We start from the raw sequence: 16,142 nt of genomic DNA on the forward strand, positions 1-16,142 counted from the left end.
TGGTGTTGGTGTCCGTTGCATTTAATATTAATAATACTAACTATATTGTCTATTTTTAATTGGTTTGAGTTGAAAAAAAATTATTAAATATATTAACTTTTTTATGAATGTACAATATTTTAAGCTTGTTGTTATAAACATTTGATCTAATAAGTGTTTTCTTTTTTTTAACGGACGGAAGCAGCAGAATTCAAAGTCGATGGAATTTATCCTCCTCTGTATTTAAACAGAAGGAATACAATTGACTAATTCCTTATAGTATTAAATTAAATACTATAAATACTATATGTATATAAATTAAATACTAACATGTACTGTTTACTTTATTTTATTGAAGACTAAAAATAATAAAATTGTATATTTTTGGAGAATCAGAGATTGTAGAACTTAAAAAAAATGACTGACAGACATCATTTTATACTAGGGAATGATTCATGAGCACTTTCAGTGGGCTTAATAATAGGTCACAAGTCTAAAATAAGGTTACACAGCATCTGGTTATGACATTAACACATTCGGCCTTCTTGTTAAAGGTAAGTACTTCAATTATATGAGCCACAAATGTGATATATAAGATTGTCAAAAAAGTCTTGCTGTATTTTTATTGAATTTTCAATTGTTCATAAAATTGGTTATAATAATTCGATTTAAGTCAAATATGCGCCGTTTTGTTCGATGACGAGTTCCCAACGAGATGCCAACTTCATAATGCCCCTCTTATAGAAGCTCGCTATATATTGCCTATTGGCAAAAAACTCGAAGTGCCAATTTTCACAGGACTCTCTTGTGGCCAACTTCCGACTACCAAGCTCGTGCGCCATGGACAGAAATAGGTGGTAATCACTTGGTGTGAGATCCGGACTATACGGTGGATGCAAAAGAACCTCCTATACGAGCTCCTGGAGCTTCTGGCGCGTCACCAAAGATGTGTGTGGCCTGGCGTTGTCCTTATGGAAGACAATTCGGCCTCTGTTGATCAAAGATGGACTCTTCTGCATGAGTGCTGCATTCAAGCGGTCCAGTACAGGTCCGAATTGAGCGTTTGGCCATAGGGGAGCAGCTCATAGTGGATGATTCCCTGCTAATCCCACCAAACACACAGATGACCTTCCTGGCCGTCAATCCAGGCTTGGCCACCGTCTGGGCAGCTTCACCGCTTTTCGACCACAACTGTTTGCGCTTCACGTTGTCGTAAGTGATCCACTTTTCATCGCCAGTCACCATCCGCTTCAAAATCGGGTCGATTTTGTTGCGATTCAGAAGCGATTCGCATGCATCCATACGGTCAAAAATGTTTTTTTGCGTCAAGTCGTGTGGCACCCATACATCGACCTTTTTTTTAATCCAAGCTTCTTCAAATGGTTTAAAACGGTTTGATGACTCATGCCAAGCTCTTGGCCGATGGTACGGGTGCTACTATGCCGATCTCTTTCGATCAATTCGGCGATTTTATCGCAATTTTCGACGACAGGCCTTCCGGACCGTGGCGCATCTTCGACCACCTCCGCACCAGAACGAAAACGTTGAAACCATCGTTGTGCGGTGGAAATGGAAACTGTATTGGGTCCATAAAGTGCACAAATTTTATTGGCAGCATGAGTTGCATTTTTGCCTTTATCGTAGTAGTACTGTAAAATATGCCAAAATGGCAAAAATGTGAAACAAAAAGACAGACGGAAAGACGGAAATCGTTATATCGTCTCGGTTGTTGACTCTAATCAAGAATATATATAGTTTTTGGGGTCGGAGTTGCACCCTTCTACATGTTATATGCATACCCTGCAAGAACACAGTTATAATATCCTTTTACCTTATGGGTAGCACGTATAAGAAGGATATTTAATAATAATTTTGAATCTGAATATCCATTTAATTTAAACATTTTGAATATTATTCGGCGAGTTGATTTCGTTGTTTAGTTTCAAGTTAGCAAATATTTATATCACACTGGTATTTACAAAGTAAATCTTGTCCGGATTGTGGCCAATCAATGCATTTGTTTCTGCTGAATTTCAATTGAATCACCACTTCAGTTGCCTTAATTCGATTGCAGCAATGTTTGTCTAGGTAATTAGTACAAAATCCAATCACAATACTACACGAAAGTCAAAGCTAATGAATGCCAAGCAATGTTGTCAACTTCTGTTGCCTGCTTCCTGATTGTCCTTGCTTTCCTCTGACATGCAAATTCGGCATTGTTCACATATTGACACCCGGAACTCAACCCTTGAGGCAAAGTCAACCCTTTTTTAACAATCGAATCGAAGATAAAGGGAACTTTTCTTTGCATAACTGTGAAGAGTGTGTGTAAACAATAATTTAATTTTGCACTAATGCAACAAATTAGTGGTTTCTTCTCTGAAAAGGGAAAAAGTATTCTCAGAGATCCCCAACTGAATGCAAATGAAATCGCAAGAGAGAATTTCCAGTCTCATTAATGTCTTCGATGCGGCAATTAAAATACTTTTTGCATACAAATTGATCACGTTCGATGAAAATGTGTGTGTTGCAATCATATTGAAGATGATGTCGGGATGTAAATCATGATTATCATTTTATTGCCGACACATGTTTTCATTAACAGTCCCAAAGAATGGGGTCAATAGCATCATCATCATCATCATCGTCATCGTCATCCACCAAGCAAAAGCCGATGACAAATGATGTCCTCTCGGCCAGTTGCCAATTTTCCATAATTCCGCAATTCTGCACACTTGCTGCAACAATCGGTGGAGGGTCAAAGGTCAGACTTGATTTACATAATCTGCTTATGGCTGCCATCAATCACATATTGCACTATGGAGACTCATAACAGAGCAAAGCAGAGCAGAGCAGAAAAGAAAGTGCTGAAAAATAAAGGAAATGCCATAAAAATCGTGTTGTCCGTTGTGCTAATTAAACAGCAGGCAAGAGTTGCCACCAAATGTTGCAAGTGTTCAATGCGGCGCAACGAAAGGGTTGTTGTCATTAGCATTAATTGGCAATTGGAAAGGTGAAATCGGGACAGTGGCTGCCAACAAAATGTTGCCCCAGGGACAAAATAAAAACTAAAGTTGAATGCTTTAAGGACGAATCTTTGAAGTGATAGTACACAATAATATGACAAGTCATAATATTGATTACATGCGGCCAACAAGATTTATGCTTCACATATGTGTTCTTGAGGTCCTTTTTTTCTATTCGACGGGGTTTTTAGCCTGCGATTATGGCTTGTAATCGAACTGTTCGACAATGTTCGCCCATAAATCTTCGACTGCGGCCTGTTACATTTTAAATCGAAATGGAGGAAGATTTATTTCCAGCCACAAGTGCAACCCCTGCCCCCATTCCCCTATCTCAAGTAGTAGCATATGTGCGGCTTTTCATTTCTCTTTTTTTTTCTCTTTCTTTTTTTCTAGCCTCACCCTTGACTATAGGAAAAGGGTTGCTTGAGGAGATTTTCGCTTTAGTTGAACTAATTTCGTGCATTTTTTAACAGTTTTCATTTGCTGCCTTTCACAGACGATAAATTTAACGCAATTTCTCAACAATTGTTTGCTTCGCTTTTTTATTCCTTTTACCATTTCTTTTTTTTGGTATAAAACGCCTTGGAATTTATGCAAATGGGCGTGAAATAGTCGTGGAAATGCTCAAAATAAAAGAAATTAACAAACATAAAATTAATGTTTGCACCCAACAAATTTTTTTCTGGCCAGGACTCGCCGTGTCCTGCGAGTGTTGCACGTGTTCGATTCCATTTCCAGCATTTTTGGCATTAGCTGAAATTGTTTGCTGCTTCTTGCTGCATATCTCCATCTCTCTCTAGCTCGTTCTCTTTCTGAGTTAAACTGTCAACGATGTGTGATAGAAATCAGTGAAATGCTTGCTCTAGAGTCCTTGCTACCTGTGTGGCATGCACATCGCAATGCGCAGATTGTGGCCAAGTGCCAATAAGAGCGTCAGCTGAATTGGCCAAATGTTCAGATAACTAGAAAATGTCCAGACGATGCAGCAACACATACATATAAATAAACACACATACATATAGAGATACAACTGTAATGGCGTTGATGGGATTAGCTCGATGACTGCTGACAATCGATAAATTTGAGCGCTATAATCGAAATTCAGCAGTTACTTTAATTGCTGTTAGATTGAACGGGGGTCAATCTTCCTCTCTCTCTTCCCGCTCCCTCTCTTAATGACCACGCAAACAGGAAGTTCGTTAGTCCTGAGCCAAAGCGTTGAATTTTTCTTTATTAAATTTTGACTTGCAGACAAAAGGAAAATTGTTGGTCGGAAAAACGAAATGAGGAAAAATGTGTGAAGGCGTGCAATGAATAATGCATGAAATTGTTTCAACAAAGCCTTTTAAATGTCTATAGACATAGTTGGTTGTGTGTGCGTGTGTGTGTGGAGGGGAGTGAGAGGGCGACTGGCAGTGATTATCTGTCTACAAATGTGCGTAAATGAGTTTACATGTGTGAGTGTATGCGTGTGTGTGTCATTAAGCGTACCTCTCTATTACTCACATTCCCTGTTATTGCTCTATGTGTGTGTGTGGGTGTCGTTCCTATGTCCACATTTACCCAGTCGAAAGTGTGGTATGCATGCGCTCATTTACAAAGTACAAATGTGATGTAGCTTGAAAGAGAGCAGAAGTGGATCGTAAGCATGTTGATCTTACAGACGGTCTGTCTGCAAGTATTTGCATTTAACTCTCCCACCCTACTTCTGCTGTCTCAGACACACAGTCACATTGCATTAGCACTGTCTTCTAACTCACTCGCTTTCACACTCTCTCTGCATGCACATTCGTACATATATATCACCTTACAAACCCACAAATAGAAGTATTTGTGCTTTGTATGGGCGTCCACATCTAATTTGCGCTCTTTTCTTTCATGCTCTCCTTATGCGCGCTTCAAATTTTAGCATGCGTATTATTGTGATCCACACTTCACACCTACGTACATGCATATGCTTTGTATTAGCACCCATAACTAAATTGCATTGCCGCTCTCTCGTACTCTGCACTCTACTCTCTCGTTCCCCAAAGCTGTTATTGTATTTGCCTGCGCACTCTCTCATTCCATATGACACTTGCTTTTGAATAGTACCTTCCAAAAGCGTCCACATCTCTGCTCTCTTCTTTCACGCATGCACATTATTGTGATCCACACCTCACACCCACGTATTTGCATATGCTTTGCATTGCCGCTCTCTCGTACTCTGCACTCTGCTCTCTCGATCGCTGTTGTTGTATTTGCCTGCGCTCTCTCTCATTCCATATGACACATGCTTTCGACTAGTACCTTCCATTAGCATTGTTATTGCTGCCTCTCCCTTCAATTAGCCACAGAGCAGGTTCCGCTCATCAGCTGAGCGCGCGCTTTGTTTGCACAAATTGACTGACACTGATGTTTCCCTTACCTTCCCCTTCCACCCACAAAGCTAACTGACAGCAAACTGACACCAGTCGAACTTGAGTTCCCCGCCCCCTCACGCACACACACAGATAGACAAACACACACATGTTGCCATCTTTGTACGTGGCACGCAACTTGCAACTTGGCGTTTGGCTCCCCATCTACATATGCTTTATTAGTTTATCCAAGTTGAGGGTTGCTCGCAACATTTCTGTTGTTGTTGTTGTTGCGGCTAATATTAATTTATTGTCAATGTTGCCAGCTGCCCCTGCCACTTGCTACTCGCCACACACACACATCCAGTGATATGCATCAAAATGAAAAAGGACAATTTAATTTCATTTACCAACGTAACCACACAAGGCGAATTGGTGGAAGGGAGCGTGTGGCAGGACAAATGTGCCATTATTAACACTTGCGACCACAGAAAGTCGGTCAAAAATGTGGCAACAGTTTTTGTGGAGCCCGAAAACTCTAATTATGAAATGATGAATCTCGTCTCGAGGCGGCTGCACATGTGGCGCCATCTACCAACAACCCCTCGAGGTGACTGCGGCCAGTTTCATAATTCATTTTGAATACTTTTTTGCGCTTATCGCTGAGGGAAAGATTTATGTCCTGGCAGCCAAGAGAGGTAACCCGATCTACCTGGGGGCAAGTCTCAACTCCTTATCCGCTCGGCAAATGATTTAATGCTCACTTACAGCATCAGCTACTGTGACTGCTCCCGTTTTGTGCTTCCGCTCTTCGTTCGCTGCTTTCTGTTCTCTTCCCTTGGCGCTCTCTTCTTGTTCGTTTGCCATTCCCTGCGGCGCCATTAAATCTCATTAAAAAGTTGGAGCTGAAGTTGAAGCTGAAGTATGCAAATTATAAATGTTTGCCGCATTTCGTTGACACTGCAACAAAGCGAAGAAAAACTTGCACTACTTTTCACGCTTTTCATGGCACGCTCACAATTGATGTTGCCATATGTGAGTGTGTATTGTAAGCAATGGAGTGTGGACTTCATTAGCTATGCATGAAATTCAAATGGTGTGGAACGAGAAACATCATTGATTTGCAAGTGACGAATGAGCTTTCCATTACAATGTGCGTGTGTGTGAGGGAGAGGGGGCGCAAATGACAATGGAATTGCGGAATTGAAACATGCGTCACTGTAATTGGAAATGAAACTGACTCAGCGTCAACGTCAGCGTCAAAGTCAACGTCAATTCTGTTGTTTGCTGCCGTCCGGCTTTATTAATCATTAATAAATGTTTTCTTTATTATTAAAAACGCAGCGACAGCACATAAAATCAGCATAATAAATCCACGCACGTTGCCCCCACCTGCCCCTCTCTCTATGCCAAAGACAAAGACAAAAGCAATGCAGAATACGCATACGAAAGTCGTGTGTGAAAGTATGTGTAAGTATGTGTGCATGGCCACAAAGAGAGAGCGCACTTTGCTGATAAGCAGCAAGAGAGCATTTTGCATTAAAATTTCAGTCACATTTCAAACGAAGAACACAGCAACACCAACAACAACATAAAAAAAGGCAGACGAGCATACATAGAAAGGCAGAAAGGCTGACAGACAAACAGACCGCCCAAAAGTAAATAAGTAAACAACAAGGAGCAGCCAGAACACACAGCATAATAGTGCAAGAGAGTGTGGGAGAGAGCGAGAGAGAGAAGTGAATGGAGAGTATGAACTGTGAGCGACGTGGGAGCCATGTTAACGCTACGTTTTACATAAGCAAATAGAATACAAACTTTATGCGCATTCCAGCGAGGGGCAAAACGGGCGAGAAAAGGACGGCGCATACATTACATACCATCCCAATGCTTATATACACCAACACACTCCTAAATATGTATGCACGTATGTATGTGTGTATGTACAAAGCTCAGTCACGTCCCGCCCATTCACTTGGAAAGTCGATGCTCGATGTGACTGATTACTGCGTCGCCAGTCGCTCTGTTGTTGTTGCTTCTGCTGCTGTTGCTGCTACTGCGAATGTTATTGGGCTGCTGTTGCTGTTAATGACAAACAATGTCTGCCATTTTGCCAATAGATCGAAACTTTGCCAGGGGAAAAAGTCCTTTTCAGCTTGTCATAAGTAAAAGTGGAAGGTCAAGTATAAAACTTATAACAATGTAGGGGAGAGAGAGTGAGGGTATAAATAAGCGCTTTAAGATTTATTTAAAGCTTAACATTTTTGGAACATTTTAAATATATTTTCAATACCAAAGATTTTCAAAACCAGAAATAAGTGTTCTCAGAGGTTTCTAAAAAGTGTTGTTTTAAAAAAGATTTTACATTTTATTTTACGACCTAACAAATGTTTGACTTCTAGTACTAAAACGATGAGTATCATAATATTGTTTAACATTTTAAGCCTTAAAATTATTCCTTATACCCCTAACATAATAATTTCTATAATTTTAAATCATATTTTCACATTTTGTTATTTTCATTAAAACAATTTAATGAGTTAAACTCAAAATGAGAATAAAACGTTTGTTTTCTTTTTCACATATATAAAAGTAGATTCATTTAAAAATTCATATTTCATTTCAATTGGATAAAATCAATATAAAATTATATAAATATTGCCAACTTTTTCCAAGAACTTTTCTCTTCCTTATAATTTCTATTTCTATTCAAATTTCTGAAAAAGCAAAAACAAAACCAGAGTTTTCTATTATTCACCTGACAATCAGACTATTTACCCAGAAATATATTTTCCATAGCTTATTTTGAGACTGTTTTCAGAGGTTCAATAGCAAACTTTGGATTATTTCTTGAGAAATAATTGTTGCTTTTTAATATGTAGGATGCGTGCGTCGCTTTTTTCTCTTTTTTTTTTGGGTCTTCATTTGAATAACTACCTTTTGCTTTGTTCCCTGATTCTCAGTACATTGCGGTAATTTGTCTGCGGATCAAACAATTGTTGAATCAAACACCGAAAGCAGTCAGAACTTTTACGAAAAAGGTTTATGTAAATGTGGCATGGAAAAAAAAGAAGACAAAAAAAAATGAGGCCAAAAGCAGGTGGATACAACCGCAGCTACAATTGTGTTAATGTTAATGCTTGTTGTTGTTGTAGTTGCTGATTTATTCAGCAGGCACTCGACACTAATCAAGTAAAGTAACTTGCCTAGAAGTTGCCAACGAAGGAAGGATGCGTGCAGTCCTTGTACAAAAAAGGAATTATGCACTTGGCCCGACGCAAAGCGAAAGCACATAAAACATTCCGTTGCATAATTGAGCAAGTTGGCAGCACTGCCGCCACACTGCGGCAGCCCAAAACGAATTTATGGCAGCACCCGACCATATGTCTTGGGAGACTTATTTGTTTTTGCCGGGGAGGGGGTGTGAGAGGGGAAGGGAGGGAGGGGGAGAGACAATTGTCATCCCAGTGGCAGCTCCATGACAAGTTCCCTTTGCATTAAATATTTTTATGGCCCTTGCCACTTGAGCTTCATTGTTTTATTGTCCTGCTGCTCATCAGCGGCATGAATATTTCAAAAATCTAGCCAACGACTCAACTCAAACTCAAACTCCACTCGCATTTTTTGCATAGAAAAACTTAATCTTTTTAAGTAAATTCCTTGCTGAAATTAAAGTACAAGCTGAGCCGGATGAGACTGATGAAGGGGGCGGAGTGCTTGTAGTTGTATTACACACACACACACGCACACTTGCTACGCACTTTGAGTGCTGCATGCAACGCTCGTAGACAACATTGATGGCGGCAGCAACAGCAACAGCAACAGAGGCAGCGGCAGCTCCTTTTGCCAAGAGAGACAGAGACTAACGTTCCGCGCACGTGACGCGCATTTCCAATTAGATTTATGATTTTAATACTTCGTATTTTTTCATAAAGTCTTTGGAAAAACACCAGCAGCAGCTCCAAGAGTTCCTCCAACAACAAACAGCAGCCAACAGCAAAAGTCTTTGGCTTGAAAATTATGGCTGCTGCTTCTGGCGATAGCATGAAATTTCCTAGTTAAGCCAAGCGCGCGAGCAAAAGTATTCATTTAATGCGAATGTGAATGCGAATACGTATGCGAATGTGAATACGAATGGGTTAGCTGTAAGTAAAGACGCTTGAGTTTAAGGGTATTTCTCTCATATATGATCAACGCGCGTCTAAAGAACACTTCGTATATGGTCACACTTATTATTTACAATCCCCATTTGTCATATTAAAAACTGTTTAAGCTCGGCTTTAAAGGCATTTTGAGCGTTAGCTCACTGAATTCCGCTTCGATTATTAACCTCCATAAGTATAAGTGGCTAATTGATTAAACACTTAACTCATAAAAGTATGAAATTCTTCACTAAGTCATAATTTCACACAAGAAAATTGATAATGGCAGAAATTTATTTGTTGTCTCTTGTTGTAAAATATAATAACAACAAAAATAAAGTACTTCTTCCTATTAAGTTAGGGAAAACGGTTCTCAGAGTGTTATCCATGTATTGGAATTTGTTTACAAAATAGAATTCGACATTTTTAAGTTCATATTTCAAATTTTTTAACAGTCTGAGCAATTTTTAAGTTAAAAATCTCTTTTAAATTAGTACTCTAATCTTTGTTCATCGAAAAAATAAGTTAATTTATAAATAATTTAATGAAAATCCATCAAATTTGCTGTTATTATATTACGAGTTGGACAAAAATAGTTCTTAGTTTGACTCTTTCTTATAAACTATACTATTGAATATTCTAAAATAAGAAAAAAAGTCTGGAAATTGTTGTGACAAAACATTCCTATAACTAAGAAGTTAAAATTCTTAAATTTATTCCTAGAGAAAAGTTAATTCCAATGATTTCTTTGATATCAATAATAAATTGGTCAACAACGAAGTTTATTAAAGTTTGAAATAGATCTAAATAATTTTTGAACTGATTTTAGTTTTTAAAAATTAATATTCAAAATGCCAAAAACGAGAATAATAGTAAGAAAATGTTTGAAATCTAAACCTTAAACTAAAATATACGAATTTTTATATAATTTAAGGATTGAAATTTATCTTTAAAACTAAGATTTACGAACTTAAGGATTAACTTAATTAAATTTAAAAAATTTAAACTAATGTTAAGTTGCAAAAGATCATTAAATTTAAAAAAAAATCGAATTCTAATAAAGTTTGTCATCATCTACTATTAATTTATTTCAAAAATCATTGCTTCAATTAAATCAGTTCACAGCGTCTTAGAAAATTTCCACTTCTCAAGAATTAGTGTTATTCAAACACTTCTTTCGTACTCCATTAGAAATCCGTCATCTAATAGTTCTCTTTGCGACTTCATTAAGTTCAGTTGCGAGCGATGTTAATCTCGAAGAAACAGTTCACATAAGTGCTTTACCTATTTTGGAGTTTAGTATTGTTCAGCAAAAAGATTCAAGATCGCTTCAACGTACTTGATATCTGTCCCCGTCCGACCCTCTTTAATCATTGGCCTCACATCGAAGGGGTCATAAAATTTGTTAATTTTCCACAGCAGAAAAAAACCCCGAAAACTGAAACTCGAAAAAAGAGAAGAGATAAAAATAATAAAACAGAAACAAAAAGTCAAAAAATCAGGGCAAATCTAAACGAGAGCAACTTTAGAGTCTGTCGTCTCTCGGTCAGTTGTTGGAGGTTTCTCGATGGGTTTTTAACGGCGAAACAGAAGCACGAGCACAGTGGGTAAAGTAAGTTATACCGCACCTTATCTCAAATGGGAAATCATTACCGCGTTTTTATTGTTTTACAGTTGGCCAGACAACAACAAGAAATCGGAGCATTTGTTGTTGCTGTATTTGCTTTTTTTTTTTTTGTTTTAATGTCGCAACTTTTGCTGTAAAAATATTTTTAACAGCATTTCACGTAATTTCAACAACAAAATAATTACATTTTTAAGTGCACTTATTGTACAAAGTATTTCTCACATTTGGAATGTTAACGTGAAGAAATCAAACAACCAAAAACCAAAGTAAAGATTGTCCGACCTGAAGATATCCTAGAGAGAACTCTCTGCTAAATGTTAAATGTTAATCGTATAACATCAAATCTAAATTTCCTAGAAAATCAAAAAGAGAAAGAACTCTCTGCTAAATGTTAATAATCGCATAACATCAAATTAACATGATTCGAGTTCAAAGTATTTCTCACATTTGGAATGTTAACGTGAAGAAATCAAGCAACCAAAAACAATGTAAGGATTGTCCGACCTGAAGATATCCTAGAGAGAACTCTCTGCTAAATGTTAATAGCATCAAATCTAGATATCCTAGAATATCAAAAAGAGAAAGAACTCTCTGCTAAATGTTAATAATCGCATAACATCAAATTAACATGATTCGAGCTCGAGAGGGGAAAACTGTAGGCAAATTGCAGTTTTATTTAAATATCTCAACGACGCCCCGAAATTGCCAAAAACTGAATAATACGCCGTGAAATTGTCATTGCTGTGGGTGGTTCAATTTTGTCTCGAGCCGATTCGCGACTTGATAAATTTGCAACAATTTCGCACACTCGCGACAATTTTTTTTTGCTCTTGTTTCCGCTTTTTTTTGTCAACAGTTGCCCGGCGGAAATTGGTGACAGTTGTTGTTTATTGACATGCCCGCAGCCACCGTGAAAACATTTTAAAATTTGTAAAACATAAAATCAAATCACAGTGCGCTCAAAATAAAAACACATCCCTCCCTACAAAGCGCCCCCAACAACAACATCAAAAATTTCGCATAATATTTCACACCATTTATTTTTGTAGAGCTCGAGGCGTGTTTTTTGTGTTCCTTCTAAGTGGCAAGGAATTGGGGGGGGATGAAGGACGAGGACGAGGAAGGAAGTGCCGCATAGATAGATCGAGGCATATGTTCCTGATGTGTAGCATGCCGCAAATTGTGGCAGAGTGTTTGACAATTTATGGTCGAATATTTGATATTTTATTGGTTTCTATTCCGAAATACAAAAAAGTGGTTTTCCTTTTATTAATTTTTGAGTGATTTTCAATGCAATTGTGATTTGGATTTTATGAAAATTGTTATCTAATAAATAGATACAGTTAATATTAAAATTTTAGTATTATATCTATTACAATTCTTGAGTTATATCAGAACAGAAATTATTAATATTGTAGTAAAGGGATATACTTGAGTTTTTTTTGTTAAATTTAAATTTACATTCTGGAATTGTAAACAAATACATTTATATATATTTCACCATACTTAAAATGGAAATATAATCTAAAAATATAATCTAAAATTAAAATTCTAATAAATCTAATAAATAAATTTAGTTATATGTATATTAAAATTTCACTATCATATCTGCTTTAACTACTGAGTTCTCTCAGAGCAGAAAATACTAATATTTTATTTTTAGCAATTTTTAAATGGATTTATTCAAAAGTTAAGAAGACTCCAATCAAAATGATTTTCATTTATTTTTCTGTATTCTTCAGAATATTTTACTTGATCATTGCCATTTATAGCTGTACATATGATATTTTATTAATCTTGTATTCTAATACATTGATTTAGTGATAAATAAAAGATTCGCAATCCTGTGTTTAAAAATTATTCAGTTATTACAGCAAAGAAATTATTCCTTTTGCAATATTCTCATATTTCATGTTTCGGTAAATTTTAATATGTATTAATTTATAAATATTTATTTAATATTTCCTTCTGAGCTTTTTAAATAAATATTTCTACAAAACCATTAATGATATTTCCTTATTAAAATCTACACACTTTCAAGGGGTTGACATCTCAAGCATATTAAAGTCTCCAAAATATCTCGAAATATTTTGCTTTTAAGCTCGAAATATTTTGTGAGCCATAAAAAAGTCATTAAACGTATGAGAGAAGCAGCAGCATGAAATTCTTTCGTCTAATGGAAAGCGAATTGCGCTTCTCACTTACCTAGCTCACATTATGCTTAGTCTTAGGAAAACTTTCATCAAAGATGTGCATGTCTTACGCTCACATGTTGTTTTTGGGGGGAAGCCTTTCAATTAGAAATTTGCGCAGAGTCAGCACTAAAGGGACATCGAGTCCTTGCTGATGCTGATGCTGCTGCTTCTCATCAGACTCATCACTCGGACTCATAAAGCGTCAAGAGAGAGGGGAAGAAGGCGTACAATGTTTTTGGCCTCAAAGTGCGTGACGAGTTGAATTCAGTTTCGGAGGAGCTATGAAACAATTCCCTCGGGCTCTCAGCTGTGACAAAAGCAAACTAATGGTCAGGGACAGGCCAGGGAAAGCGGGGTGGCTTTTGGGTCAGCAGAAGAGTAAGACAGAAATACAATTTATATAAGAAAGAAACTATCCCAGCACAACTCTATTACTAGACTCTTCGAAATCGAAGTTATAAATCGCTTCAACTTGCTTGAAATAATTGCCCTACAAATTTTCGGTTCTTCTGAATAATTAATTTCAATGGTCCGCTTAAGGTTTACATCCTGGTCAAGTTATTTATGTGCGAAGTCACAGCACTGATTTGTGGTTTACAGTGACAAACAAAAGTCAGTGTACCGTGTGACCGCAGAGGTCATTTAGATGCAAGATTAGTTTTATTGCCCAACTTCTTGCAAATTGTTCGCATAATATGTAAATCGTGCGTACGCAACTTTGAATTATTTTAAACTACAAATAGAAGATGATTTACGATCTTGAAACTAGAAATATTTAATCCCCCCAAGATCCTAGACCGATTTCTCAACCATGTTTTTCTTAGCTTGAGTCGCACATAAGAAAAATTTGCATACGTTGGCAAATCAACTCGCCGCACTTTGATGTTGTTTGTTTTTGATGTGGAACGCATCACGAATCTATAACTAGCTCCGCCTCACTTATTATCTCTCAACTGTCTCCGCCTTATCTCTAGAGAGACAGCCTTAGCTTCGGCTTCGACTTCAGATTTGAGTTTTGTTTATTCGCCTCTTTTTTATTGCTGCAGATTAGCTCGATTATTGGCCGCAAATCCGACAGCTAGCCTTTTACATTGATTGACCCCTGACCCCATCTAACACAACAAAAATGGAGAAAAAACTCATATATGCCAGCGGCAAGGAAGCGTGTGCGGACAAGTGAAGGTAATTTGCTGCCTTCGAGTGCCTCTGGCCAAAAACTCTCCATGAAGCAAAGTCTAATGAAGCGGAAGACATCAGGGCAGGGGCTGAAAATCCGGCAAATCTCGCTCTCAATTCACCCGAGGCAACAATAACATTATTGAGAAACAGTTTGACAGGCTGTTGATTAAATAAGCACATACCCTATACTCGGAAAAAGGGGTAAGCTCAACTGAGATATGCTCTAAGATTCTCTTTACTTATTGTTTTAATTGCTGAAAAGGTATGGAAAAGTGACAGCATATCTCTCTCAATTTACTCGATAACATAAGTGAGAAACAGTTTGACAAGCTGTTGATTAAATAAACATATACCCTGTAATCAGGAAAAGGGGTAAGCTCGACTGAGATATGCTCTAAGTTTCTCTATTCTTACCGTTGCTGTTCAGCATTGGAAAGTACCTGCATAACTGAGAATGCAAATCTTTTTCAATTTACCCAATACAGGCTGTTCATTAAATATACACATACCCTGTAATCAGGTAAAGGGGTAAACACGACTGAAATATGCTCTAAGGTTATCTTTACTTATTGCTTTAATTGCTGAAAAGGATTGTAAAAGTGACTGAATAACTGAAAATGCAAATCTCTCTCAATTTACCCAAAAACATTAATGATAATCACATTGAAATGCTGTTAATTAAATAAGCACATATCCTGTAATCCGAAAAACGAATAAACACGACTGAGATATACTCTAAAGTTTTCTTTTCTCATTGCTTTAACTGCTCTAAAGAATTTCAATATTGACTGCCAAACTTTGACTGCAACTGCTTCTCAAACTGTGACTGCTTTGCAAACTGTGACTGCTTCTCCAACTGCAACTGTGTCTGTCAGTTGCTCTGGCAATATGACAAATTGAGTTATTCGCATCTACATACAATGTACAAGACAAAGAGCGTGAGAGGAAGAGAGTGAGGAAGGGGCACTCGAACTCGTAGCGAATATATTTCATTAGTATTCTTGACGCTGATTGCATTTTAATTAACACGGCGCCAGTCCATGGACCCTGCCCCCTTTTGTGAGGGGGAGGAGGAGGAGGAGGAGGCGGAGCACAACCCGTTTGATTCAATTCAAAATCCGAGAAGCGAGCACACGAAAAATTGAAAGAATCTCTTAATAACTTAATTTGCCGCATTTTGTGGCTGTGTAGCTGGTTATTAAATTGCTGGCGAAACTAGCTAACAATTTGTTTATGAAGTGCGCTTTAAACATGTTCTGAGATATTCAACTTTATGATAATGAGTTTAATCAGTGAACTCCGGCTAAAGAACTACGCTAAGAATAACTTGCAATTCCCAACAGCTTAAAGCATCAAAGGTATGATGATGATGATGATGTCGATGATGTCGATTCCTCTTCACTGTTTATTGTTATTGAACATTCACAGTTTGGACGATGACCACCAAGTGAGCGAAAGAGAGCGAAAAAAAGAACATCATCGGGTATTCGAAATGTTCGAACTGGGAATTTCATCGATCATAAAAATAAAATGGAAATTGCTACTTCAATTTATTTGCGGCATTGCCACAGCCACATAAAACAGTCATGAATTATTAACAGGTATGTGTTAAGGAGTGTCCGAGTGTCTCGTTGGTCATTGAACCGGTCAAGATG

General features: G+C 37.5%; 1 protein-coding gene across 1 annotated transcript; it reads right to left on the reverse strand.

Annotated features, from left to right (window-relative positions):
* Window positions 1-942: 942 nt before the first annotated feature.
* Window positions 943-6,226, reverse strand: LOC127565408 (uncharacterized). The gene is made up of 2 exons (XM_052003584.1): window positions 6,113-6,226; window positions 943-1,332 (listed from the first exon to the last, which is right to left on the reverse strand). The coding sequence occupies exons 1-2, from the start codon at window positions 6,224-6,226 to the stop codon at window positions 949-951; spliced, it is 498 nt and encodes a 165-aa protein (XP_051859544.1). The 3' UTR covers window positions 943-948.
* Window positions 6,227-16,142: the final 9,916 nt, after the last annotated feature.

Source organism: Drosophila albomicans, chromosome 3 (assembly GCF_009650485.2).
Source record: "Drosophila albomicans strain 15112-1751.03 chromosome 3, ASM965048v2, whole genome shotgun sequence".
In the NCBI taxonomy this organism is placed as follows: Eukaryota; Metazoa; Arthropoda; class Insecta; order Diptera; family Drosophilidae; genus Drosophila; species Drosophila albomicans.